The 27,751-nt window shown below is 31.8% G+C and overlaps 1 protein-coding gene across 1 annotated transcript; it reads right to left on the bottom strand.

The window, feature by feature from the left end:
• Nucleotides 1-133: 133 nt before the first annotated feature.
• LOC129940966 (GATA zinc finger domain-containing protein 14) lies at nt 134-27,751 on the bottom strand. Its single transcript, XM_056049497.1, has 5 exons — nt 27,282-27,751; nt 11,206-11,393; nt 3,284-3,500; nt 2,966-3,220; nt 134-2,910 (listed from the first exon to the last, which is right to left on the bottom strand). The coding sequence occupies exons 1-5, from the start codon at nt 27,322-27,324 to the stop codon at nt 371-373; spliced, it is 3,243 nt and encodes a 1,080-aa protein (XP_055905472.1). The 5' UTR covers nt 27,325-27,751; the 3' UTR covers nt 134-370.

Genomic DNA, 27,751 nt, shown 5'->3' with positions numbered 1-27,751 from the left:
CCGTTGATGGCTCACTACAAACAGGGTATCGAAGCTATTGAACATCGTTGGGAAAAGTGAATCGATCTAAAAGGAGACTTTGTGAAGAAATATCGATATTTTTCCCCAAATTGTTTGTGTTTTCTTTGTTACTTCTGGTACTACCCGTATCTTCTTGATTTTGTGGCTAACTCGGACAAGCAATCAAATATTTATGAAGAAGGAAATTAATGAAGAACACAAGTTTTAAAATTTCGTGACATTTTAAGCTGAGGTTAGAAGTTAATGAGAAATCTAAACTATAAACTGACCAAATAAAGAAAAAAGAATAATTTTCTAACCTAAAATACACAAGAAACTAATTCCCAATTTCTCTCCGACACGGCGGAAACTATTGTTTTTTCGTTGTTTTTCTAAATTCTGATATGACATCGTATTCTGAGTATTCCTGAGGTGTTTCGCTCAAGGAATCGTAGTAAGCATAATCATAGCTTGTATCGGCGTCTGCATGTGGTGGTCTTTTCGAACTCGATGACTTCTTCGGTTTTTTCGAAGCCGATGACGTCCAAGGTGACTGTGATTGTGTGGTTGGAGCAATATAATTTGTTGTTGGTCTCCATGTTGTTGTTGTTGTTGTTGAGGTTTCTGATGATATTTTTGTGGAATGTGTTGACCTTTCTATCGCGAAATTCGAATTTTGTTGTTGTGTTGCTTTGCCAGAAGTCTTGAGGGTGTCAAAACGCAACTTATTTATACTGGCAGCACCTAGATTAAGGGATTGAGCGGTCTTAAAGAGTTCTTCTTCATCGCTGAGATCTGTGGGAATGGCTTGAGAGTGTTGATCTTGTTGGTTAGACTGATAGTTAGTGCCTTGAGATTGGAATGACTGTTTCTGGAAAGCTGTCTGTTGCTGCGATTTTAAATGCGACTGTGGGGAATGAGTGGGTTGTGAATTTTGTTTAAGTTGAGGTTTTTGTGTTGGTAAACTGGTCGAAGATGAAACCAACGACGATTGCTTTTTGTATGGTATATCATAGTTCTGGGAGTCATCGACCTCATACAGCTCCGGATGATATTGGCCATCGTCCTCATCAGGTGGACTGTTTAAGGAATGTGATGCTATGCTGGGAGAGGGCGTAGTTGTTGTTGTGTATGGAGTCCCTCTTTGCTTGGGCTCGACGTACTTGGTGGCTTTCTGTTCGGAAGCTTTCTTATAGGTTGTTGGCTTAAAAGTTGTTGGACTGTACTGATCCTTTGTTACCAGAGTGGAGAATTTTTTAAGGCCACTCGTTGTAGATTGAATGTTATTATCCTGGTATTGTGATTGCTGTTGAGTTGTTGACTTATAATTAACTCTCCCACGTCCTCTTGATGGTTTGGGACTTGATGATACGGTAGTTGAGGTTGAATTGATTTGTTGAAATACATCTTTTGGAGGATTTGAATTAGAAATTAATCCATTTCGAGTTCTAGGTTTGATGCGTCTTACTTCCTGTTGTGGTGAATTAAAATGATTAGATTCGGAGTTGTATGCAGCTGCTCCTTGAGATTGAGGGAATGATTCTATTTGTTCATTGTTATTTCCATTGAAATTGGATTGGTGTTTCTTTGATTGTGATCGAGGAGAAAATTCTTTGTTTCTGCCATTTTGTTGCCCAATCTGCGATTCAATGATGCTACCTTTTTCAGGTCGGTTTCTGGCAGTGTCTCTTTGGGGAGGGCTTAGTCCATCGAATTCTGAGTATTTCAGTGTATCCCCATTGTGTTTTTTTTCTGGTTTAGTTTGACTTCCATTCAGAGGAAGATATCCATGTTTTCGTCCATTATAAACTTCGGGAATGTGCTGCTGTTTGGGCTTTTGCAGAGGGTCAACATTGTTTCCACTAGGTGTACTCGATTCTAATTTGGACCAATTTAAATTTTTTTGATGAGATCCATTGAAATTTTCATTAAATTGCGTATTGGTCTCTTTTTGGTTCCGAGGCACTGCAAAGGGCGATGGAGTCTCCAGGGTTCTTGAACGGAAGTACTGGGGTTCAGTTTGTTGATGTTCGTTATATTGGTTGTTTGAAATTCGACGTTGGTTCTGCTGCTGAGTGTGGTTAAAATTCCTTAGTTCGGAATTCAAACTATTCGGATCTAGGAGCTGACCCTGAAAATTAACCGATCCTTTTGGAGAGTTGTTTTGTGACACATTTGGTTTTGGTGAGACTTGGAAACCAGTTGGTGTTTTGTTTTTGGTGTAGTCGGTAAATTCATTCCTGTTTGCAAAAGTTGTATTTTTAGACTGTGGCTTTTCGAAGATATTCTCAGAGGTCGATGACTTTCCATTGGAAACTTTATTGAAAACATCGTTGGGATTTTCGTATTGGGAGTTTAAAAATGTACTTTGACCCGGTTTTTCACCCCGAAGTGCTGTTTCGTCGATTTCTTCATACTTGCTGGTGGTTGATTTGTACCGAAAAGCACCGCTTGGGTTGTACGTAGTTGGTTGAATATTCTGTTGGAAATCATCAAAGGGAAATTTCGCAGGTTTACTTTTTGGACGGTGAGTTGTGGTAGTTGACGATTGAGGATTATTGTTTATGTTTTCTTGAGCGAAACCCGTATTGAAAGAAGACTGTAAAGTAAGATGCTTGGATGTGGGGAAAGCTTTTGTAATAGTTGGACTTGGAGTTGAAGTTGAAGTCAATGCATTTTGGGTGGTCTGACTAGGACGACGGCTTCTGTGGGGTCGTTTGGTTATATCATCGTTAAATCTATTTATATCGTTGATGACATTCTGAGAACTATTCTCGTTGATATATTGCTTTGATGTCGTTCTTGTGCCAGATGTGACTGGCTTATCGTAAAAATCATCTTCTCGTCCCCCATTACGATTGCTGAAGAAATTTGAGCTATGCGATCCCTTGAAAAGGTCATCAAGATCCTCTGCAATGCAAGAAAAGTAATGAAATTTTCGCAAAGCAAAATGCATCTAACTTACGTTTTGATTCTGAATTACTGTTTATATCATTGCCTCTCGGTGTTGTGTAGTAGCTTGAAGTAGATTTTCTTGAAAAATCTGACTTTGATGTGATTTTATTAAAATTTGTATTTTGATCATAGTTGCTCTTTTGAGTATCGGAATTTCGTTCGTAAAACGAATTTTTTGTTGTGCTGTCATATTTTTTCGTATATGCTAAAGATTCTGGGCGAAGTTTCTGGTCGACTTGAGTTTCTTTCGATCGACGAATATCACCTTTAAAAAAATGTAATTTTTTTATTTTTCAAAACAAATTAGTATAGGTAACGATTAATTCACCTGTCTCAGCACGTTGCAAATGGAATGTTGACTCTTCTTCTTCGGCTAGTGGTGCTCGTTTACTTTCGAAACCAGATCCTAGGCGATATAGATCAAAGTTATCACTTCCATAATAAAGAACGGCTTCTTCACAATCAACATCTCCCCAGTTTGCGCAGATTTGTACTTCTTGATCAAAAGCTGTTCCATTGGGACAAAGAAATCGGAAATCTTGAACCTACATTAAATAAAAAATACAATCATGTTAAAGTTTGTTTGTCAAATTAAATACGAAAAACTTGGGGGATCGGAATTCATATGCAATCCAAAATCCCGAAATCGATTTCCTACATAAGACTTTGTGAAAAATATGAAGAATGTTTTTTTTGCAGACTGCGTGAAAAATATCAAGAATTTTTATTTTTGAACTCAACCACAAAAGTACAAAAAATAAGAGAAGAAATGATCGTTATAAACCGAGACTAGTTTGAAAATTAGTTTTATATTTATCTATCCTTACGGTTATGTTGTGTTTTTTTTTAAGCTAACCGTTTAAAAATATATGCATATTTAAAAATAAAAAAAACTCATATGTTTTACAAAAAAGATCCCAGTACGAATTTGCATAAGAGTTTTCATGATATATTTCATTACGTCAAATAAGCTGGCTTGAAATAACACCGACGAAATATAGTAATGAGCGATATACGCTTTTCACACCAAGTGCAAAACCCGGTTTTCGTGAAATTATTGGTTTTGACCGAAAACCTATATCGAAAACTCAAGTTATCCCATACATTTTTGGTAAACAACAAGTTTTCATAAACAACAAGTTTTATATAAAACCTCTCGAAAACTAGTAGCAATTTAAAGTTGAACTAAACAAACAAACCTTTCGAAACATTCAGCGCTCAAATTAATGTAAACAAAACAGCTCATAGGTGCTATCAAAACAAATATTTCATTTTGAAATAAATTTGGTCGTGGTAAGTCATATTATTTATACAATTTCCTTACAAAATAAGAATTATTTATTTTTGTTTTTTATTTAAAGAATATGGAAAAGAAAAAAAGGAAACTTTTGGCGAACTGTGTGGCAACACAAAAACGTTGAGAATAAAAGCCCGTTGACAATTTGCGGCACTGGCGGTTCTTTTATGATCCTCCAGAGTTTTAAACGCTCTTTGTTAAGCGAGAACCGCAACAAATATGTTCGACGCTTTCGCTTACTACCTAGAGAAAGACTTTCCTGTAACTCCGTTCAATCACAAGGATTTGGGAGATATGAGGAAGGCGATAAGTTCATTTGTGGAGGAGAATAAGTATGAAAGGAAATTTTTGGGCGAGGCTAATTCGAAGCGGTCTAGGAAAATTTGCGCCAAAAGCATTCCACAATGTGAGAATCGTTGTTCCAGTGAATAAAACCACATAAGTGGGCTATCACAACTTGATGAACAGCCTGGCAACATCAAGAAGATCCTCAGTGCATTAGACAAACCAGGCGAGTCCTCAAAGGTAGAACCCAAAGAGATAGTCATGGAGTAATTGCAGCTCATCATAACAGCTTTAGTGATCGCTTTGGATGAGTGTGATTTTGGTACGAATCTGGAACTAGGAATTGACCTTTTCTGCTCCGGCCATAAGGACCTACACGGCATCATTCAGAATCTTCTCAACCCCGCCTATAAGTTGTTCGGACAACAACAATATATGGCGATTCTAAAGGCACATTATTGGTCAACAGAAGCAATAGTCATAAGGGCAGTATTTTGGATTGAATTTATTGTAAATGGAGAAAAAAATGTTTTAAATAAAATACATTTTTATTGGAAGAGTTTTTTTGATATGATATATTTTCTACACAATTAGCTTCTCCTTAGTGAATTGTTTGGACCGGTTGAAGTGAACTAAGAGGATAGCTGCAGCCAAGCGAGCTTGTAGTTCTTGTATATTCATGTCGTGAGCCCAGTTGAAACTCTTTTTCTAGACGAACTAGTGTTATGTTAAAATCAATTCAAATTTGTTAGAATTCATTTTATTTTCACAAAAAATTTGAGAAGAACAAAACTTTTTACGCACAAATTTTTGTATCAATACAAAATTTGACAGCCGGTGTTAAACAAATTTAAATGTCAAATGAAAACGAGTAAATGTTTGGTGTGAAAGATTTTTGGGTTTTCAAAAACATTTTGCCGAAAACCCGGTTTTGGGTTTGGTGTGAATAGGCTTTTAGGTGACAATTATTTTAATATCTCTCTCTGGATTTAAAATAGGAACATTTACAGCCCTTTTTTAGCTCTTTCTAAAAATCTTATATATAGTAAAGGTTGGAAAGTATCGACTTATCATAGTTCGTAAGGTATTTCAACGTAAATAAATATAGTGTTTTATTTTTCAGTTTATAAACCTAAATTCATTTTTATAATAGACAATTTTTTAGCTCAATTTATAAAGAATATTTTTACCAAACAAAATTATCGAATAATTAATATTGGCATAATAATGTGCATAAATAACTTTTGCTTGATAAAAAACATTCTGAAATACACATTTGCTGCGTAAATTGTTTAAAAACTTTGTACTATTTTTATTATTCAATTTGTGGAAATAAACACAATATTAATAAATTTGTAACAACAGAATTTCCAAAAATTATGCTTTTGTACCAAAAATGTAGAAAATTTGAATTTGATCTAATTTGTGGCGATATGTAAAGCCATTAAGATTTACAGGTAACATGCTTGTACTTTTACAACAAGATCTAAGTGCAGATGTGTTTTTAAAACAATTATTAGATATTGGTGATGGAAAAGTTGCAGCTGACATCTTGACTGGATTTATTACATTCCCTAACGATTTTTGCGAGCTTTCGTAGTTGAATGAGAAGCTTATTTATCGTGGTTTTCCTGGCGTTTAATTCAACTACCATGATAAGTTGAGTGAAAGAGCTATATTTGCAAAAAAAAACAGAGACTTAAGTCAAAATATACTGTTATCAATCAAGATGACGTGGTTAATCATCCTTTCTCAAGTCTCTGGAATTACCTTGGTCAAGTTAAGTTTACAAATTAAAAATTGGTTCGGTGTTGCATAAAATTAATAAACCTCGACAACAGTAATCGGTGGGAAGTATAAAGGATGAAATGTTTTAATTCCACATGTACCCATAATTCCAACGGCCTATAGTAGTTTTATTTCAAGTGACTACAATTTCCGGTGCACTTGGCCATGAACAAATTTCAATACCAATCGTCGAAAATTTGCGAAATTAACTTAGAATGTCCGTGTTTTTACCTTGGCTAGCTGTATGTGGCAAGTTTGCGTTTAGGGAACCATTATCTCTATCTATTTATGCTACAAAGAACGAAACTTAAAATATAGTTCACAAGCTTTAAAGTAAACCAATAAATTTTTTCTATCAATACAAAATACATTTTTTTAAATAAATGTATTTTTTCTATTGATTTAACGGCTGCGCCTTTTGAATTTATATTATCACGATTTAATTTTGTTTGAAATGTTTAAAATGTAAATAAAAAAATATTTCAAACATAATGAAACCAATCATCACAAATAAGAATTTGTAAAATAAGCTGATGTATGTATGTAGATACAAAGTTCACCGGGTCAGCTAATAATAAAATAAAACTTGTATCGAAAACATATCGTTGTGTACGTTTTGTTAACTTCCCATCATAGCAAGTTATTTTAATCTGTCCAATTTGTCGAATCGAAAATTTGACATTTCTCGACTATTCAAGTTTCCTATTTTTAGAGAGATGTCTGTGCTTGTGTGTGTTCGGGAAGCTTTTTTCGTCGTCCATAGCTTAAGAACCAGTGGCGATATCGACTTAAAAATTGTGTTCTACATAATAATGCAGAAATTACTCTAATAAAATTGAGTGGGTAGTTTTTTTACCACACCAATTTAAAAAAGTGAACATTCTGGTTAACCCAACATATATCCGGAACCAGTAACTCTAGCGACTTGAATTTTATATTATATATTGTAACTTAATACCAAACTGATATAACTTTGAAATAGAATTCAAATAACTTTTTTAAGAAACAAAAACTATTTGTCACCCCAAATATTTTACAAACATAAAATGTTTTTATCTCCAAAATTATTTCAACCAACAAAAAGTTACGTTTTGACATCTGGGGGGTCTTTCCGTAAAACGATAATCGGCAGACGACGATCGTCAAAGTGATATCTTCAAAACGATAGCGTTTGCTATTAATTTCTATTGATAACTAAGCAAACTCAAGTAAAAAAGTTTAGGTGTAGTTTGGTTTTGTTACACAATGAAAATAAAAACTCGAAAAAATACAATGAATGCGGTTACGAAGAAAATTATGAGATGAATGGGACCTTCTATCTATTCTAACCCATATGTAAGACTTTATAATGATATTATGAACAATAAATTTGCCAGACGATTGTCGTTCTGCATACATAATAAATAAACCTTCAATATTAAAATTTGCTGTTACTATTTAAACTTTGGGTCGGAGGATACCATTGGTTTATTCGACAGGCAACGATTTTAGTATCGCTTTTGCACAAAGCACTAATCCAAAGTAGTTATGGAAACACAACATATTTTTGAAGCCAAGTTATGTTCCCTGTGGACAAAATTGAGACTTCTATTCCTTCCCTTGGACAAAATTGGGTTTATAACTGCAGCTGATTTACAAAAATATCAGACATTGAACAAACATTTCGCAACAAATGAAAACACACAAAGTGACAATAACAATAAACACCACAAAATAGTTGGCATGTTTAATAACAATACATTTTTTGCAAATTTTCAAAATTTCCCATAGAGAAAACCCAAGTTTAATAACATTTTCAAGTTATTCAACAAGCATTATCTTTCGTTGAGTTTATTTTGATATTTCACTCATAGTATAAGAGTATTTGGAATATATACTCAACAAACTTATACTGAAAACGATTAAACGAGACTATAGTGATAAAGTAACGTAAAGAAAATATCGTTAATGATAATCGATGACGATTACCGTTTCGGAAATTACGGAATGACCCCCCTGGTAAAATTTTGAGAAAAAACTAATTGACAGTTTTTATACAAAAAATAAAAATAAACATTACTAAAACTTGGTAAACATTGATTTCGACTCAAATATCTTTTGAAAAACTAAAAATATTGGCCTAAGACTAATTTCATGAAAATCTACGAGAAATAGTATCCAATGTTCGATTCTTGACATCTCGTAAATAAATGAAGGCATTGACAGCAAGATGATTTCATTTTTTGCTTAATTTTGTTGTTTACGTAAGATATTGTAAGAAAAAACTAATTTACATTTGCTTACATAAAATAAGAAATAAAAATACTTAATAATTTCTACTAAAATTGTTAAAAATTGGTTTTCGACGAAAAATCTCCTTCAAACAGATCTTAAAATTAAACTATTTCATCATACCTATACAAAATATTGTTAGTAATTTTAAGTTAGTCTTTTAAAAAAAATCAACTGAATCCCTATTTCAAAATACAATATTTTAAAACATCCGTTCTGGTAATGCCACAAAATACATTTTATCCTTCATATAAATCCGTAAGCATATGTGTGTGAAATTGAAATAATGCAAATGAGAACATTTAAATCCGATACATTGTCACCTTCAGGCTACCCGCTACAACAAGATCAAATAGACAAAACCTTTTACGTTATTAAATCGAAAGTATATTCACCATCATCAGTCTACATCATGCCATCTCCAAATTCACACATGAACTATAGCCTATCATGTAAAGGTCGCCATTGTCTTTGCAGCATCTGTAACTATCTTAACTGCAGATGCTCAGTCACGAAGACCTCGTTTGCCATTTAAAAAAATATATCTACTATCTAGTATTATGTAAACAGATACATATAAAATATACGTTTATATAAAAATCATCATAATATCGATGAAGACATATCGCAGATATATGCACATCTGCATTAACGAAATCCTACAAAAATATATACCTACCTAACATAATTTAAACAAACTTCAGATACAAACAAGAGTCGCGCTCTCTTGACGCTCAAAGGCAATTCACGTTCTTGATTGGAATGCATATCCGAAGATCTATTGGACTGGTTCATTGAATTTACGTTCTCGACTATTCTCGATTTTTTACCTTACTATAGTATAACATTTAATGTTGTATTAAGGCGACAACGCTTCTTACCATTATTCTTTTAAACTTCTTTTACACTGTTTTTATTGGGTTTTAGTCTTAGCTTATTTGCAACTAAATAACATATTTTTTAATTTGTTTAATTTTATAGAGAGGTTATCTCTCGTTTGATAGACTCTGACAATTAAGTTTTTCAATTTTATTTGTAATCTTTTTTTTTTGTATTCTAAAAAGAAAAGTTATGCGACCCACACTTATAACTTCCCATCCTGTCTGTCAATTTGCTCTTGTTTAAAAGGTTTTTAGGTTTTCGTGTTTTATTAAAAAAGTTGTCAATTGAATTATTCTTAAAAAAAATAAAAATTAATAACAATATTTTGCATATTATGAAATAGTTTTGTTTCAAAATCTATTTTTGCTGACGAGATTCTTTAGTCGTTAACCAATTTAAGTAGTATTTCTTTAAAGTTTGTATATCTTATATAAACAAATACAAATTGGATAAATGAAATTAATTTGAAGTCAATACCTTCTATTGCTCAATGTTTTTTGTAGATTTTATTTTTTTTGGATTTTTATCAAAAATTTACTGAATGTCATAAACTATATTTTATATGAAATAAAATAAGATTGAAAATAATATTTTTAATTTTTGTAAAGACATTTGAGTCGAAAATCAATTTTTAGTAACTTTTAGAAATGCTTTTCTTCTAGGTTTTTATTTTTTGTTAAGAAAATTTTAATTCGATTTTTCAAAAAAGATTATCGAATGTTCAAGACAATGTTTCTCATAAGATGAAATTAGATTGAAGTAAAAATCTCAAAGTTTTGAAAAGATATTTAAGTCGATAATCAATTTTTCCTAACTTTTATTATTTTTTTTAGGTTTTTATTTTTTGTAAAAAAAAATGTCAATTCCATTTTTTTAAAAATTTCGCTGAATGTTGAAAATAATATTTATTATAAGACAAAGTAAGTTGGAAGCCATAAACTCTAATTTTTGAAAAGATGTTTGAGTCAAAGTTCATTTCTTACCAACTTTGAGTAATGTTTGTTTAGGTTTTTATTTTTTATAAATTTCAAAATTTTACCAGATACCAAAAACGTTAATTTGCAAAAACAATTTTTTGTTGGAGATAAAATCATTTTTTAGTCGTAAAATGTTCGAGGTGACAATTTTTTTTCATTTTTTTCGATTTATAAAAAACCGTTAATTGGATTTTTTCCAAAAATATACCGGTTTGGTATCACTTTACAATATGTTATATACAATTTAATTCAAGTTTGTAGCGTTTTTGGTTCGTATGATATTTAGTGCTAACCTAAATTTTGACCTTTTTTTAAACTGCTATGCTAAAAAAAACCACCCACGCAATTTTCTTGAGAGCCCTTTCTGCATCGTTCTGTATTATTATCCGTGTAACAAAATTCATTAGAAGTCGATATCTCTCCTGGTTTTGGAACAATTTACAACGAAAAAAAACGTCGCGAACTTACGACGTACACACGCACTCACATACATCTTTCTAAAAACTCTTTTATTTCGACTCTAGGGACCTTGAAACGTCGAGAAATATCAAAATTTTCAATTTGACAATTCAGACCCAATTCAATAACTTCCTATGTGAAGTTAACAAATTTAAATCGTAAAACGTATTTTCCACAGAAATTTAATGAGCTGAGGTTTAGACTCACATTTGAATGTGTTATATGGTCAACACAACCTCCCAAGCTTAATCTATGGCAATACAATTTTATGAAAGTAACAATAGCTCTTACCCCAACTCCAGCAACTTTAACACAAACATGAAACATCTGACATTGGGCCTCTGGGTCTGCATAGTAGCCACCGAGAATCTTATCGTGGCATGTGAATCCTGTCTGTGGCATGTTTTGTAGGCTGTACGTTGGCCATGGCTTTTTGTGGGTAAATTGTCCAAGTGAATTGCAAGTTGTGAGTATCAGAACTAAAAAGAAAAAAGATATTAAACATAAAACGCATGTACTTAGCTGTATATATATAAGGGTATTGTGTAAAGTGCAATGCAAATACGCAGCTTTTGATGACGAAGTTATCTATTTTAACACCCTTCAAAAATGTTGACGAGAAGAGAAAAATATACTACCTATGAGAGACTCATTGTTACTTACTTACAGGACAGGGATGATGAGGGTATTATATAACGACACTGTGGTCGCTCGAGTGAGGGCTTTACTACTCAATTGCTTTCTAAGCCCAAAAGCAAGAGTAATTCTTCGTTTGATCTCAACGCTGGCACCCTTGTCTGAATTTATAGCGATGCCTAAGAAGACAAAGCCGTTATCTACCTCATGGTGACATTTTGATCGAGACGTGTCGGTATTGTAGGCCCTTTCTTGATGACAGCATGTACTTTGTTTTGCCCCATTCACTGTTAAACGCATTTTTACCGCCTCTGCCTCAATACTCACAAAAGACCCATTGACATCACGTTGGGTTCTTCAGATTATATTAATGTCATCAGCATATGCAAGTAATTGGACGGGCTTTTGAAAGGTAATTCTTTAGTGTTGACGTTGCAGCTCTGCACTTTTCTTTTAAGGACGATGTTAAAGAAATTGCATGACAGCGCATCAACTTGTATAAAGACTTTTTTGACTTCAAAACGTTCTGTTAAGTTGTTTCCAACGTTTATGGAGCAGCGCGAGTTCTACATTATAATCATGGATAAATAGAATACTAGACATGGCTCTATCAAGCTCTTCCCTGTAGATGCTATCATATGAGGACTGCAAATGGATAAAAAGATGGTGGGTGTCGATTTGATGTTCTTGTGTTTTTTCCAGGATCTGCTGTAATGTGAATATTTGATCCCCTGTGGACTTTCCAGTTCTAAAACCATACTAATAAGGACCTTTCAGGTTGCTGACGATGGACTTTAGACGTTCACATATTACGGCAGAGAAGATTTTGTAAGCGAAGTTAAGTACACTGAATCCTCTAAAGTGTAGAGAGTATCATTTTTTCAGTACCAAGAATCATGTTACACACCGATATTTTTACAAGATCGAAATTAATCTAGCTATTCGCAAAAGTTCTTTTTTAAATCATTTTTGCCTCAGTTTTTTTTTAATCGATTTAAACAATAACAAAAACATGTATTGAAAGTTTCTTACAGACATCAACCAATATTGTACTGATTTTATATAAATTTATAATTGTACTATAAATATAGCCAAGTGAGATTGTGACCTTTTAAATATCTACATAATGATTGTATGTAGTTTCGTTTTGAGTGCATAGTTTTTCTTCCAGTTAATACACAAAATTTCATCATATATATTCAATGCAGACAACCATCAAACTATATCAGAGGCAGTATCTTAATATTTCTTTTTTAAGAACAATAGAACGACCTTGTTAAGTGTTTTTGTATGCAAATGCAAGAAGTAACTTCCAAGCTTATAGTCTAGAGTTAATATGTAAAACGTAATCAAAATATTGAGCAAAGATATTATGAATTAAGTTTATATAGCCAGTAAACAATCGCTAGCAATTAGCTGAAGACCTGAGGCTGGCAGTGCTTTGTGTATTTCTACATATCTACATATCATGACAAGGTTTTTGGTCGCCATCAATCACTCGAAATAAATTATAAGATTCATCTTAAGTAATTTTTATAAATGATTTTATCAAAATCTTCAACTGAGCGCAAGATTTAAAGTTTAAAAATATTAAGACAGTAGATATAGCATACATACGGTCTTTCTATTCAATTCGTAACGTTATAAACTGATTGATTTTGTAATTTCATTTTTGTAGTAAAACTTTAAATTTTGTTTTTTGTCGATACTTTTAGATTTCTGGAGTAAATTTTAAATATTTTTGATAAAGAAGCATTAAAAGAATTGTTCCAGAATCCACAAGTTTATTTTTTTTAAATTTAAATAATTTGACGACGTAAATAAATGTAAAAGTAAAACAATAAAACTGAAAAAATGTAATTACAATTTTAAATGTAAAATACTATGCCATATTATTTTTCCGTCATTTCCAGACTTAAAACCCCAAATAAATAAAATGACGACTGGGTCGCACTAACTTCCTCCTGTATGTAAAGAGTCTGTTTAAAAACGTACTTATATAAGATTATAAATATACCTGTTAGATATGTTTGTCCTCAAAGATATACATAAATGCAATTTGATATACGTGTGATTCATCCCAAGACACAACTCATCCCGGAAATGAAAAATACTTGTAAGCATACTTAACGAAAACAATTGTTTGTGTATTCAACTAGTTCGTTCAAAGCTTTTTCCTTTGTATAGCTTTATTTTAATTTCATATTAGAAGAACTAGGATGGAAAGTAAATTATCTGGAGATAAGAAAGAGGCATAACATGTAAGTTTAAATTGTTAAGCGATCGCCTATTGGTTGTATAGTAAGGCAGGTATCTAGAACGGATAAAGAATAGTTCATTGGCGCATTCAGCTTTATGCAGATAGATAGATAAAGACATGTTTATTGTTTATAATAATAATGAAGGAATGTTATTGGTGGTAAAAGGTGCTTACTACAATCAAATAAGATTCCTTCTTTCCTACAAGTTTTCAGCGCAAACTTGGAGTTATTACGTTCAATTTATTTTTTTCATTAAAGTAAAATAAATTGCTATTCATGTGTTATTTACAGTTATGAAGGGACACGTAAGCAGTAGTTGTAGAGGCTGTAAGTAATTCAATATATATGTAGGTGTACGTTGAAAAAGTGATTCTAATAGAAAATACATATACTCTTTCTGGCCCGTTTGTTTAAATTGTACTAAGTATTTATTCTTTTATCTAGGCGAAGGCAAGTAAAAGAATAATATTTTCAAATCATATATACAAAGGTACCAAATTCTTTAATCCGATACAGTGGCGTTACACGATCGGCCATCGTTGGTATTTACAATAGTTATAGTTATAATTAAGATTTTGTCAAAATAATGCGCTCTATTTAGCTCATGCATAGGATTTGATCTGGTGAGATGGGAGGAGGTTACATTTAATACACTTAAAATAATTAAAAAAAAAAAAATATTTTAAGATTAAAAATTTTCATGAAAAATAAGTTCATCTTTAAAAATTTAAATGCCATTTTAAAAATCAAAAAAATCTTTTTTTAAGGTATAGAATTTTGAAATTTTTTGAAAAACTTTAAAAATTGTACTTTGGATAACCAAATATTGTTAAGGCAATATAAGAGGTTATTCACAAAAAAAATTGAAATTGGTTGAAAAATTGCTGAGAAAATTGAAAAACAAAATAATGGTTCTATGAGCGGTACCTTTCTTGAGCAATACAAAAATATGTTTTTATTCTTAAAAGAAGCCAAGTTAAAAATAAAATTTTAGAGAACATTTAAAAAAAATCTATCAGTTTGTTTCTGAGAAAATTCAAATTTTCGTTTTTTGACCAAAAAAATTTTATGGGGGCCACTGTTAGTTTTGATCTTTAAAGAAATCGAAAAAACACCTAACGCGAATCTCCTCAAAACCTTAACTTCCAAGTTTGAACTCAATCTGTTTCGGCGTGAATAGACAGACAAAGCAACCGGACGGAATCGCGGGACCCACTTTTTTCGACTTTTCTACCATCGTAATATCATGTTTGATTAAAATCTCGAGTTGGAAATTTTTTACGAATGCAAAACTTGCCATATAGTTCCTATATGTCGCAAATAAAAAAGGCTGGGATGCCACCCAAAGTGATAACTTCCCATCATGTCTTTCGATTTGTCTTGCTAAAAACATAAAAAAACACTTATAACAATTTTTCGTGTGAGATAAATAATTTGGAGTCAGAATATTTTTTCTTTGTTCTCCTAACAATTGAGTCAAAACTTAACAGTTATTTGTTGTTTTTCTAGGTTTTCGTGTTTTGTTAAAAAAGTTATCAGTTGAATTTTTCTCAAAAATTAACTGAAAATAACCAACAATACATATTTTGAATATGATGAAATATTTTGATTTTTGAGTCGAAAACCAATTTTAAGAATTTTAGCACCATTTCTTGAAAATGTTTATTTGTATAATTAAATACAGATTATATATTTTTTAAGAACATTAACAACAAATTTTAGCACAGAATAAAATTTCTTTGAAGACAATACCTTCATTTATTCAAGGGATATCGAGAATTTAATATCAATTTTTACCAAATACCATTTTAATTTTTATGAAAAAAATGACTGTTGGATTTTTATAAGAACTTTACTGATCTTAATAAATATTTGTATGAGATAAAATTAGTTTGAAGTCCATATCTTAAATTTTCAAAAAGATATTCAAGTCGAAAATTAATTTTTATCAACATTTAGAAATGTTTGTTTTTTGTTCATTTGATTTTTATCAGCATTTTAGTAGATGCCAAAATCTTTATTTTTCGTTGCATACATTTTTTTGAGAAATGAAATTAGTTTTTGTTCGTTTTATGCATACTAAAACCGTTAATATATTTGTTTTAGAATTAAATAAGTTTTGTATTAAGCCATATAACGAAATATAAAATTTAATTTAACTCTCTAGCGTTATTGGTTCGTGAGATATTTTGGGGTTAACCAAAATGTTCACTTTCTTTAAATTGCTATGGGGAGAAAAACACTCACTTAATTTTTTGAGGACCCAATACAATAATCCTTTCCTTTCTGAAGCATTATGTGAACGTCTGAAGCCGTTCGCCAACAACCTGATAGGTCCTTATCAATGTGGCTTCAGACTAGGAAAGTTCACTATCGACCAAATATTCACACTACCGCAGATCATGGAAAAAAAAACCCAGGAGCTCCAAATCGATAACCACCATGTCTTTATCGATTTAAAAGCCTCGTATGACAGCATCCATAGGGAAGAGCTCTAGTTTTGGCAGAACGACGATGGAGAATGCACGCTGCATTCTCTATCAAGGTCGGAAAAGATCTCACCGATGCATTTGATGTCAAAAAACGTTTTAGACAAGGCAATGCACTGTCATGTGATTTTTTAATATCGTTCTGGAAAGACTTCTGCAAAAGCCAACCGTCAACACTAGAGGCACAATCTTTCAAAGGTCGGATAGGCAGATGATATTGACATAATTGGAAGATCAAAGCGTGATGTCAGTGGAGTGTTTTTGAGCATTGCGACGGAAGCTAAGAAGATGGGTTTAGTGGTCAATGAGGGAAAGACCAAGTATATGCTCTCATCAAAGAAGGACACTGAACAACGACGTGTTGGACAAAACGTAACCATGGACAGCTATAACTTTGAGGTAGTTAAGGACTTCGTCTACCTAGGTCCCGCTATAAACACAGACAACGACACCAGCGCTGAAATCAAACGATGAATAACTCTTGCAAATCGCTGCTTCTTTGGACTAAGAAGGCAATTGAAAAGTAAAGTCCTCTCTTGAGCATCTAAAATCTATAAGACACACTCCCGGTTCTTATTTATGGCGCTGAGGCCTGGACCCTGTTAAAGAAAGATGAGAGCGTCTTAGGATGCTTCGAGAGAAAAATTATTCGGGTGATTTTTGGTCCCATATCCATAGATGGAGAATGGATGAGAAGATATAACCACGAACTGTACGGGCCTGTACAGCGAAACTGACCTAGTTAGCAGCATTAAAGTCCAACGCGTTGGATGGCTAGGTCATGCAGAGCGAATGGACATCAACGCTCCAGCCCGGAAGGTCTTCGAATCCAAACCGAAGTATCTTAGGGACCGAGCTGGCTGGACACGCATGTTGGTTGAGACACTAATGAACAATACCAAAACATTTCCTATTACTTGCTAATAATAATCCAAATAATCATTTTAAAATCTTCAAAAGATATTAAATCAATAAATTGTAAAGTCAAGAAATTCAGTTTATTCTTGGAAGTATAATATTATACCGATGGTAATATCGTTGTTTGTTTTTAGAATATTTAAGCTAAAAAATGTTATCTGAAAATTGAAAACGATTAAGTCAATTGTTAAAACCGTTTTTAGCAATAAACCAAGCTTGAAAGATAATTAGCTTATTTTAAAATATTTTAAAATCTCACATTAACTTAAGATTTTGCTAAAATAAAAGTCAAGGAATTACTACTTTACATTAAGCAAACCAAATAGCATTTGTCATTATCATTGACGAAAGATTTCGAAATATTTCAAATATTTGTGCAGAACAGTGCGAAGTTTTATATCCCGAGAAGTGTCGAAGAAGTGATTGACGGAAAATGTTCCCCTAGGTATAAGTTCGTCAAGTTTTCAGTTCGATACTTGGTTAAAAACCAAAACACCTAACACGAAATCACAAATTTTAGGCTTAATTTTCCTCGGAATTACAAGTATTTGTATCACTACATTATTTTTTGTGTAATGAGTAATTTCAAATGGACAGTTGATAAGAATACGTTTTCCATATCTAAGGAGTTATCTTTTTTTATTAAGTATTACCAATATTTTGATCTTTAATATTTTGTTTTACTATTTTGAAAACCTACACCAAGGAACACTTCACGCGATAATGTGATGTAGTTTTGTCTATTTTAATTATGAATATTTGACCCAAGTGACTTTACAAGTATATTATTACTACAAAGATGCTTTTAGTTATATATATTCTTTTACTTATCAATACTGATCAAAAAACTATTATGACTTTTTTCAATGCTTAGCTAATAAATACAATGACTTTAAATATAATTATGTAATATAAGGCACTTATGTAATATCATAACTATGTTAGGTCAACAAATTGACCTTGGTTGACGCAGTCGTGTAAAAAGATGAGTTACTGCATCTGTGCAAAACTTTGCTGTCATTAATCAACACACTTTCGTGACCTTGTCAATTATTACAATCCATGTAAGAAGTAAAAAATGGCATAATTATAGCTTTTTTCAACTTCACTTAATGTATTATAGTTTTGTGTTCAATATGCCAAACATAGACTAGCCATAGGGTCTCTTAATTACCCTGCTATGATCATCACAAGCGGATTTTTTGTCGTGTTTAAAAAACCAACTCAAGAAGTTTAAAGGTTGACCTTAGATTTTTTTTATATCTACGTAGGTATAAAAAGAGAAAGGTATTTAAACCCTCCACCATCACCGAACCTCACCTCCACTTCATTGTCACCATCACTCCAATGATACTGCTACCAAAGAAAAACACTACTGAACGATTTCCAAAATAGCCCATTCAAGTTATACCAGAGACCAACCAACCGACCGACCGAAAGACACGGAGCAACAATCGACTATAAAAAAAACTATAAACCTTAGCATTTTGTCTAGGAAAAATAGTAAAAAAAAAAAAAATAGTAATAGCTTCGTATGGAGAAGACGACCCGGTCTGTGACTGTGGATCAACGTGAAGGTTTATCCTCATGGAACTTTTGTCTGACGCCAAGTACCTATTTTAACAATAATGCACTACAGGGAAGGATCATCCGCATAGAGAAGAAGGTAGATATAAATTTCTGTACTTTAAAAATGTTGAAAGTAAGATTTTTTCCAAATCGCATTTTAAAGGTTGTCTTAAAATCATTACACGCTTTTTTGGCTCAACTTTTCTTTATATCACCTAACCCAGGCAAACTATATTTAAAAAAAAAACTCCTTTAAGGCTTGTAAAGTGAGTCAATAAAAAAAACTAAATCAAAAAAGTAGGGTTAAATCCAAAAACGAAAACATATTTCTTTTACTACTTAACGATGTTTCGTCGCATTAATTTTTAAAACCTCAACAAAATGTAAGCAAATTAGAACCATACTTTAACTACGGTAATAAAAAGTCGCCCCTTATTTTTAAATTGTTGGCAAACAAAAATTAGTGTTGTTATTTCCGAAACTGTTATAAAATTTGTGGTTATAGTTTTCCAAAACTTCAAATAGGGATTAAAATAACCCTAAGAAATCCTAAATACAAACGAAAAATGCAGAATTACATAAGGTGAAGCGATTATAGCTCCTTTCTTTTTAAAAGACTTTAACTTTTTCTTAACATTGAATTTACAGAATACTGAAGGGAAATTTCAAAAATGTTACTTCTTAATAATTGTCAATGTAGGCCCTGAGGCATTTTGTTTGCCACAGGGCCGTCATGGGTCTTAATCCATTCAATAGTTAAAAAAAAAAAGATGAAATCGAATTCAAAAGGAAGAAGACTCATGCCGTTCTTCGCTTCGCTTCGTCGTATCGTTGGCGTTGGTTGTCGTCGTCGTCGTCGTGGCAATGATGTTACCAACAACTGTAGGACGTCACTCAGAGGTGCAATTGCTGAATTGGTTGTGCAACTCCAATTGTGAATTTTCATTTGTGTTTTCTTGTGATTACATCTCAAACTAAGTGAATGCATTTTTATATCTTTTTTACCCGACTTTGAATATTTGTCTAGCATTCTTCCAAATGTGAGGTTTGACTTTGTTGTTGTTTTTTAAGCTAGCATTTCAACTGGTGCTTTCGGCGGGTTTGTGGATATAGTGGGGCTCTAGCTCATGGCGTGTTCAACAATGAGAGGAATTTTAATGCACACCTTAGTTTCAGATGTGCAGAATAATGTATCTGTTGCTGATGCGATGCCGTCGGTGAAGGCGGTGGCCTAGAGGTTTTAGGTGGAAAACCACGATAGTGTATTTTCACACGGCATTATGCAGATGATGCAGCGATGAGGTAATTAATCAAAATTCATACAAACAAAAATTTCTTGAAATGCAGCATAAGCTTTAAGATTTAGCTCTGTGATAAACTTTAGAGTTATGCCAATAAAGTTACGTACGGTTCTTGTCACAATAGTAGATATGTTTTAGGTTTTATAGGATTTGCTGAGGAGAGTTAAGATTAAACAGGAGTTACTTATATATCTTCTTTTCCGTTTACGATTTTTATAAATATTACCATATGCAATATAAAATGTAAAATAAATTTTCTGTTGTACATTTTATGTTACTTGTGAAGATTAATATAGAAATCAATTACTTGCAGAACATAAGCATAATGATCAGTGACTAACACTCCTACTCGAAGTTAGTTGTTCACATTAGACAGTGGGAAGATATTTTGTAATATGTATTATATAATGAGTCATTAATTAATGTCAACTTAATAACGTTTCCTTACACATGTATGGTCTCTAATTAAGTTCTTTCTCTTTCAACTTGATTTGGTTATCAGTTAACATTCAAACATAGACAAATTCGATACCTTATATAATTTCTTGGGCAATAAATTATAGAATATCAAATGCATTAAACAGAACATCGAATATTGGATAAAATCATATAATAGAAAACAGAGCTCTTAAATTGATTAAAGATCGTTTTCTTACCGAGACATTCGCTTTTCTTAAAAGCAAATGGTCTCATGCCAAGCATTGTTGTATCGTTATTTTTATAAAAAATGTGTTAGTTAAATAGCCAGTTGCATTCCTCCCGTCAAACTTTTAAACCGTAATTTCCGTACTTCTAGGAATGCTCATCAGTTTACAATTGAGTAAACAACGTGCAGGTATTCGAAACCAATCCTATCGTATCCTTTTTTCCTAATTGCTCGCACGGTATCTAATCATCTAATCTGATCAATATAAGGGTACTCATTACCCTTTTATTACACACACACTTTAAAAAAAGAGTTCGAACTTTTAACTTATGTTATTTAACCCATCAATTGTATCTCTCATTGAAAGTCATTATTATAAATTTTAATGGCTTGTTTTTTGTTCTTAACATTAATACTGATATAGGTATGCCCAAAAACAGAGCATAATTTTTATTTTCGTACCACTTCTATTTAAAGTTGAAATCTTTCCGTTATCCAAAAAAAACTTCAGATACAAATATAAAAAATAACAAACATTTTATTTAAAAAATTTAAAGAAGAAAAAATACTTTGAAAATCTATGAGTTTCAAATTTGTTATGATTTATTAAGTTCTAAGTAGCTAAGGAGCTTAAAGGTTATTGCATACATTTTGCCTATTACCCTTATAATGATTATATTAGATGATTAGACACATAGTGAGAGCTTAGGAAAAAAGGATAGAATTAGAAAGGAGAAACAGATACACATTGGTTTTAAATATCTGCACATCTGGTAAAACATTCCAATTCGTGTAGTGCGACCAAAAAATAATATCTGTACTTTACAGTACGTCTGAAATTGGGCTCAAGGGTAAACTGATGAAAATTTCTAGATGTACGGGAATTACGGATATTTCAATAAATAACATAAATTGGGTGGAGAGTCCGTTTAGAACTAGGACGTAGTTCCATTCCTGTGTGCAAGTAATGTTGTCAAGGATGGAGGGGACCAACAATTTTAAGCCGAATCCGAACGGCTTATTTGATAAAGCACTTTTCATGACAAGAATTGCTCTGGAGAATTCGTCAATTCCTCGCAAGAGACAGTACCCGTGAAAATACTTTAGATGGCAAAAGTGAACCCAAGACCTCTGACTTGACAGTCCAACGCACTAGCCATCACGCCACGGGTACAACTGGCTATTTCAATTAAGCAACGTGTATAAAAATAACAATGAAACAATGATACGAGTAGTTATGACTTATGCGACCTTGCGGGCGGCGGTGTTCAAGAAAAGAAAATATCTCGTTAAGAGAACGACCTTTTATTGTTTGTAGAGCTCTCTTTTCAATTCTATCCAAAAGAGTCAAGTACGTTATCGGGTGAACAGCCCAAAAATGAGAATTATACTAGAGTTTTGGACGAATAAAAGCTTTGTAAATTATAGCCAGATCATAAGGGGTAAACAACTTCTTGCATAGTCGGAGAAAACCTAAACGCAGCATTTTTGGCAATGTTATATATGTGATCACTGCACTTGAGTTAAATGGTAAGAAATATAATTACTAACTCAACGAAGAAGAGATTCATCAATACCAAATGCACGATTTTTTGATAAGAGAGCTTGATTTCAAATCCTAGAAAATGTCTTTTGAGGCAATGCTCTTTTTAATACATCTAACTTCAAGTTCAAATAATTAAAGCTCTATGAACGATTTTACAAATGTTACCACTCGTAATAATAACTAAATGTCACCTTTCATATAATACTAAACTAAGTCATCAAGGCCGCATAGTAAAATGGGCATTCCCGACTGCTGAATTCCTTCCGAAAACATTCAAGATATTATTAATTAAATTATAAATTATTTTTAAATTATGATATATTGCTGCAAGAATGGATTTAGTAAGCAACTTTTATTTCGATTCGAACAAGACCTTAAACGTCAGTTTTGCCCCGTTCATTTGAATTGAATATTTCGCCAGGTAAAATAATCTTATTCGATGAGGTTAATTTTTAGCTCAGCAGATCAATAAAAACTAACTGATATTGTAGTAAACACAATAAAGAAGACCAAGCATTAATACAAATTTATTTTGTTTTTGATGTTGTTTTTGGAATAAAGTATAAGACAAGACTATAAGAAAACAACAGAAATCAGTTGTTTGAAGACTTAATGGATTCGTGTTAGTAACTAATTTTTAATGTACTTTCATTTATTTAATAATTTTGAAAAAAAACCTTTGTAAACGGTCCGATTTGTCGATTTGAAAATTTTGATGTTTCTCCAAGTTTCAAGGTTTTTTAGAGAAATGTCTGTTTGTGTGCGGACTTTTAAAACCAATTTCGGTCGAAAAGAAAAAACTCACGATCCAATAATGTTTGAGACTTCATTAAATTTCACATTATATAATGAGATGTGATAACAAATTGGTATAGTTTGGAAAAAAATCTATAAACGCTTTTATTTAATATCAAAAAAACTGAACAACAATATTTGTCAACTAAAATATTTAACGAACAAAAAACGCTTTTACCTCCAAAATAAGTGTATACAACGAAAAATAACTTTTTTTGACTTCTAGTAACGTTTAAAAAAAATCGAAGTGACTGTTTTTTTATGAAAAATAAAAACAATTAAAAAATCAAATTATTTGTGACTATCTTGGAAAAAATAAAAGATATTAGCTTCAAAGTAATTTCATCTAATACAAATTATTGTTTTCAGTTCAGTAAAAATGGTATAAAATCCAGTTCTCAGTTTTTCCATAAAAATGAAATCTAAAAAAAGTACTACACAAAATTAGTAAAAATTGATGTTCGATTCTCGATATGAGCGTAGGTATTGAAATGATTTCATTATGTGCTAAATTCTGTTGTTAACGGAAGATACTGGTACTTAAAAATCCTATCAGTATTGTTTTTTATATGAGAAATAAAAACTTTCTTTTTCAACTAAAATTTTGGGAATCATATGCAAAATATTGTTGCATACTCTTAACTTAATATTTTAGAAAAATTAAATGACAGCTTAAAAAAAAGAACGAAAACCTACAAAGACAACAAAAAACGGATAAGAAATGGTTTCGACTCAAGCATTAGGAGAACAAAGATAGATGACAAACAAATTTTTTGTCACACAAAACATTGTTATTAATATTTTGTTATAAATTTATACAAATCGTCAGACGGGTTGGCAAATTACCAGTGTGCTAATTTATGTTTTTTAAAACCAGTACAATATATTCCAAAACTTGTTATAAACCCATCAATTAAAGTCCAGCACTAGTAACCGTTTTGACTAAGAATTATTATTACAAACATTTCCAATTTGCCCTTCTTCAATTAACTCCGTGTTTCTTCGATTAAAATTAGTTATTTTTATTAATCATTATTTCTATATAGTTAATGTACAGTAAAATATACAATCTCTTCTTTAGCTGAGTTTAAAAATAAATGTTTGCTATAACTACATTTTTTATGGTGCGTGATATTTTGGTTCCATGCGATTGCAAACAAAAATGTGTGAATGTCATGTGCATTGTAATTCGTTCAATTTTGCGGACTGATCACACTACTTGTATGTGAGTTCTTTTTATTCTTGTCATTTCACAAAAAGGATGTACTTGTAGCCATGAAGTCATTTGCATAAATGTCGGCTTCCGAATGAGAAATATCTACTATTGCCCACTGTCGGTGTTATAATTTACAACCTTTAACAGTTGAGTGGTTTTCTTATGTATGTGGGCGGAACCATTCTCGAACTCATAAAGAATATTTTTATGGTATGTCGTAAGATAGCAAAGTGGAAATAGAAAACCATCAAACCATGATGTTTCCTGTCTTAATAAAAGCGAGACTTGATTTATTCATATGCATTTTAAAGAATTTTTAACATTAACTAAAGTATATGATATAAAGAAGACATGAGATACACTCCATGGCGGATCCAGAGGGGGGAGGTCATAGGGGTGATGACCCCTTACACAGTAAATTTCTTTAAGTTAAGATTTCATCTTAATTTTTTTTACTAATATAACGGTATGTTTGCTTTAAAAAACAGCTAAAATCTTTGTTTCACACTATTAAAAATTTGGAAAAACTTTAGATTTTTTCTGAGAGAAAGAGCAAATATTTATATTCTTAAGACGTAACCTTGAAAAAAATAAGAAATCAGCAAATTGATATTAAATTGCCTTTAAATTCCTTAAACTCGTCTTCAATTGATTTCCTATTAAATACAAAAACTTTTATTATCTTAAAAAATCAAAGAAATCTACTTTTTGGAGTTTGAGTTTGAGCAAATTGACATTTTCGTTAAACTATTAGTTAATTGAAAAATATAATAAACGTTTCATATCTAATCATTTAATATAAGAGCTTTGAATGTCTCGAGAACTGAATTAACCAAAAAGAGAATCTGCAAAAAAAAGAGATTCTGCAACGTGTAAATTTGCTCTCCAACCTTAAATGGTTTTTATTTAATTTTTAGAAAAATTTCAAAATGGTAAATTTTTAGAATTTGTCATAAGCTCTTATAACGATGGTAATAATAGACTCCCGAAAATCGAGTCTAAAAAAATACGTTACGCCTAAAAGTATCTCTGGTATGTCTTCGGTCTCTTAAGCAGCCCGTAGAAACCACACTTGTGTGCACACCGATGTGCTAACACGGACAACCGGTGTGCCATTCTGTCACAAACGATACACCAAATCAAAGAGGAGAGTTCAGAATGAGTGACTTTGAAGTTTGAAGGTTTTTTTTAAAAACAACTTGCGACACACCGCGCTCAACTAAATATGAGCGCGCATCCCCATACACAACACACCGATTCAGACACCACCGCAGAAAAATCAAAAACTCTTGATTTAACTCGCTCCTTGTTTGACAACGAATAACTCATTTCTGCACCCCGACACTATTGTGAACACAAGTGTGGTGTCTATGGGCCGCTTTAGATAATATAATAACCTAACATTGATTGCAGGCTTAAGGTTAATATGGCTAGAAACTGGGTAAAATAATTTTAATTGAAAAAAGGAATAAGATTACCTATGATATAATGCAAGAAATATCCTCAAATACAATAAAACAGAAATCCATACAAATTTTTATTTGAAGAAATGTAACAAATCGGCTTTTCATCATTTTTAATTATTTTGTTTTATTTTTAGGCTGGAGAACATTCATTTTCGTTTTGGTTGTTGAAATGTGTTCTGACATTATTATAATTATTAATATTTAATACAGATTAAAAGAAAGAAGCATTGCAACGCTCTAAAAATTGAACAAGAACAAAATTGCACTGCTTTTTTCTGCGGGATTTCTCGGAATATTAAGAGCTTCATTTCCCACGAAAAAATCTCCAAAAAGTATGTCTAATAGTTCTCTTTCTTCTAACCGGCTCAAACAATCATGTTTTGTTAACACAAAATTAAATTCAATTTAACATAAAACACTGGTCAACAAGGTAACGTATTTTTCAAACAAATTAAACTAATCCGTTAGTACCCGTGACATGATGTGCGTTGGACTTTCATGAAAGACGTCTTTGGATCGATTCCTGCCTATATCATCTAAAGTTTTTGTTGCGGATACTGCCTCTTGCGAGGAATTGACAAATTCTCCACGAGTTATTCTTGTCATTAAAAGTGCTTTCTAATTCCGTTCGGATTCGGCTTTAAACTGTAGGTTCCCTCAATCCCTAACAACAGTATTCGCACACAGGAATGGTTGAGAGTTGTAAGTCACTAGACCCTATTTCTCAACTATCTATGTTGTTAGATTTTTGAGATACCTTTTATAATTCGAAAAAAACCTTATATTAGGCTTTTTTGGGCTATGTTCATTGATTAAGTAGTTTTCTTTAATATAATTCATGATGTTTTTTTTCCAAAGCTAAATAGAATCCCTAACTTCAACATTCTGAAAAACTCCAAACGGTATAAAAACATTTTTAATGTTATTGCGAATTTTTTGTCTTAAGGTTATAACATCGAGTTTTTGTAATATATTGCAAAAATGTAAAATAAAATGTTGGGAACGGGTATTTTTAAGTTTTAGCACAGCACTAAAAAATAACTCTCAAACGAATTATTAAAAAACATAAAGGAATTCATTATAGGTTTTTCAAAACTTTAGATAGATTCAAATGAATTTTGTTATGAGAACTTACGAGAACTAAGTGATATATTTAAATGATTTGAACTGTATCTAGAAGATAAAGATTTGTACTTTGTGAAATCATTGTACAATTTACTGTTAAGGTTTTTGTTGTGTTTTAACTAAGCCTTAAAAAGCGGTTTATGGTTGTTTAGCATTTTAAAGGGACATATTTAGAAAATTTGTAATAATGGAAACATTTAAAGGGATGATTCGAAAACAGGAAATCTTAATCTTTAAATAAGTATTGTTTTGTCGATTGTAATTTATTCAACAATTTTTTATTATCCTTTTGCTTTTTTCAGTAAACCTAAATTTGACTTGATCAATGTTAAAACACATAAACACCCTTGAGTTTACATATTTTTACCAAAAATAATAATTGTATGAAGTTCTGCTTACCGAATAGAATTGATCCACTTCTACATAGACGTGTTATCCCCATAGCTCCTTTTAAACTTGTTCGTTAATTCTTTTTTAATCGCACTTTAGTGTGTTTTAATTAAGTTAAACCAAGACGTTTTCACTTCTTTTTCTTTAACTTCCAATCTACAAATACACAATTATCTAAAATAGGTTTTGTTTTATTCAAATGAACTTGAATCTCGTGGGGCCTGCAGTAAGTGTTATACAGACAATATGTTTTCCAAACACCAAAAATTAACTTCAAGGCAATTAAAATTGAAACTATAAATAAAATAGTAAAAAAAAAGGGAAATTAATCTTTTGAAACGTCTTCTAAGCCAAGCAATGAAATGCGCGAATGCTCAAAGCTTTAAACCTCATCAGTTACCGACTCGACTCGAAATGAAATTATAAGATCGAAAGGAAAACCTCTGTGCTCATCATCTTTGTCGTTCTCATCGTCGTCG

This window comes from Eupeodes corollae, chromosome 1 (genome assembly GCF_945859685.1).
Source record: "Eupeodes corollae chromosome 1, idEupCoro1.1, whole genome shotgun sequence".
Classification (NCBI taxonomy): Eukaryota; Metazoa; Arthropoda; class Insecta; order Diptera; family Syrphidae; genus Eupeodes; species Eupeodes corollae.
Note: the sequence above shows the minus strand (reverse complement) of the source record. Positions and strands in the feature narration are given on the sequence as shown.

Bases quoted from the DNA above. Each gene is read 5' to 3' on its own strand.
- LOC129940966 (XM_056049497.1), bottom strand. From the start codon at position 27,324: ATGGGGATAACACGTCTATGTAGAAGTGGATCAATTCTATTCG. The intron at 3,221-3,283 runs GTGAATTAATCG...ATTTTTTTAAAG, and splicing joins TTTGCAACGTGCTGAGACAG to GTGATATTCGTCGATCGAAA. The intron at 2,911-2,965 runs GTAAGTTAGATG...CTTGCATTGCAG, and splicing joins CAGTAATTCAGAATCAAAAC to AGGATCTTGATGACCTTTTC.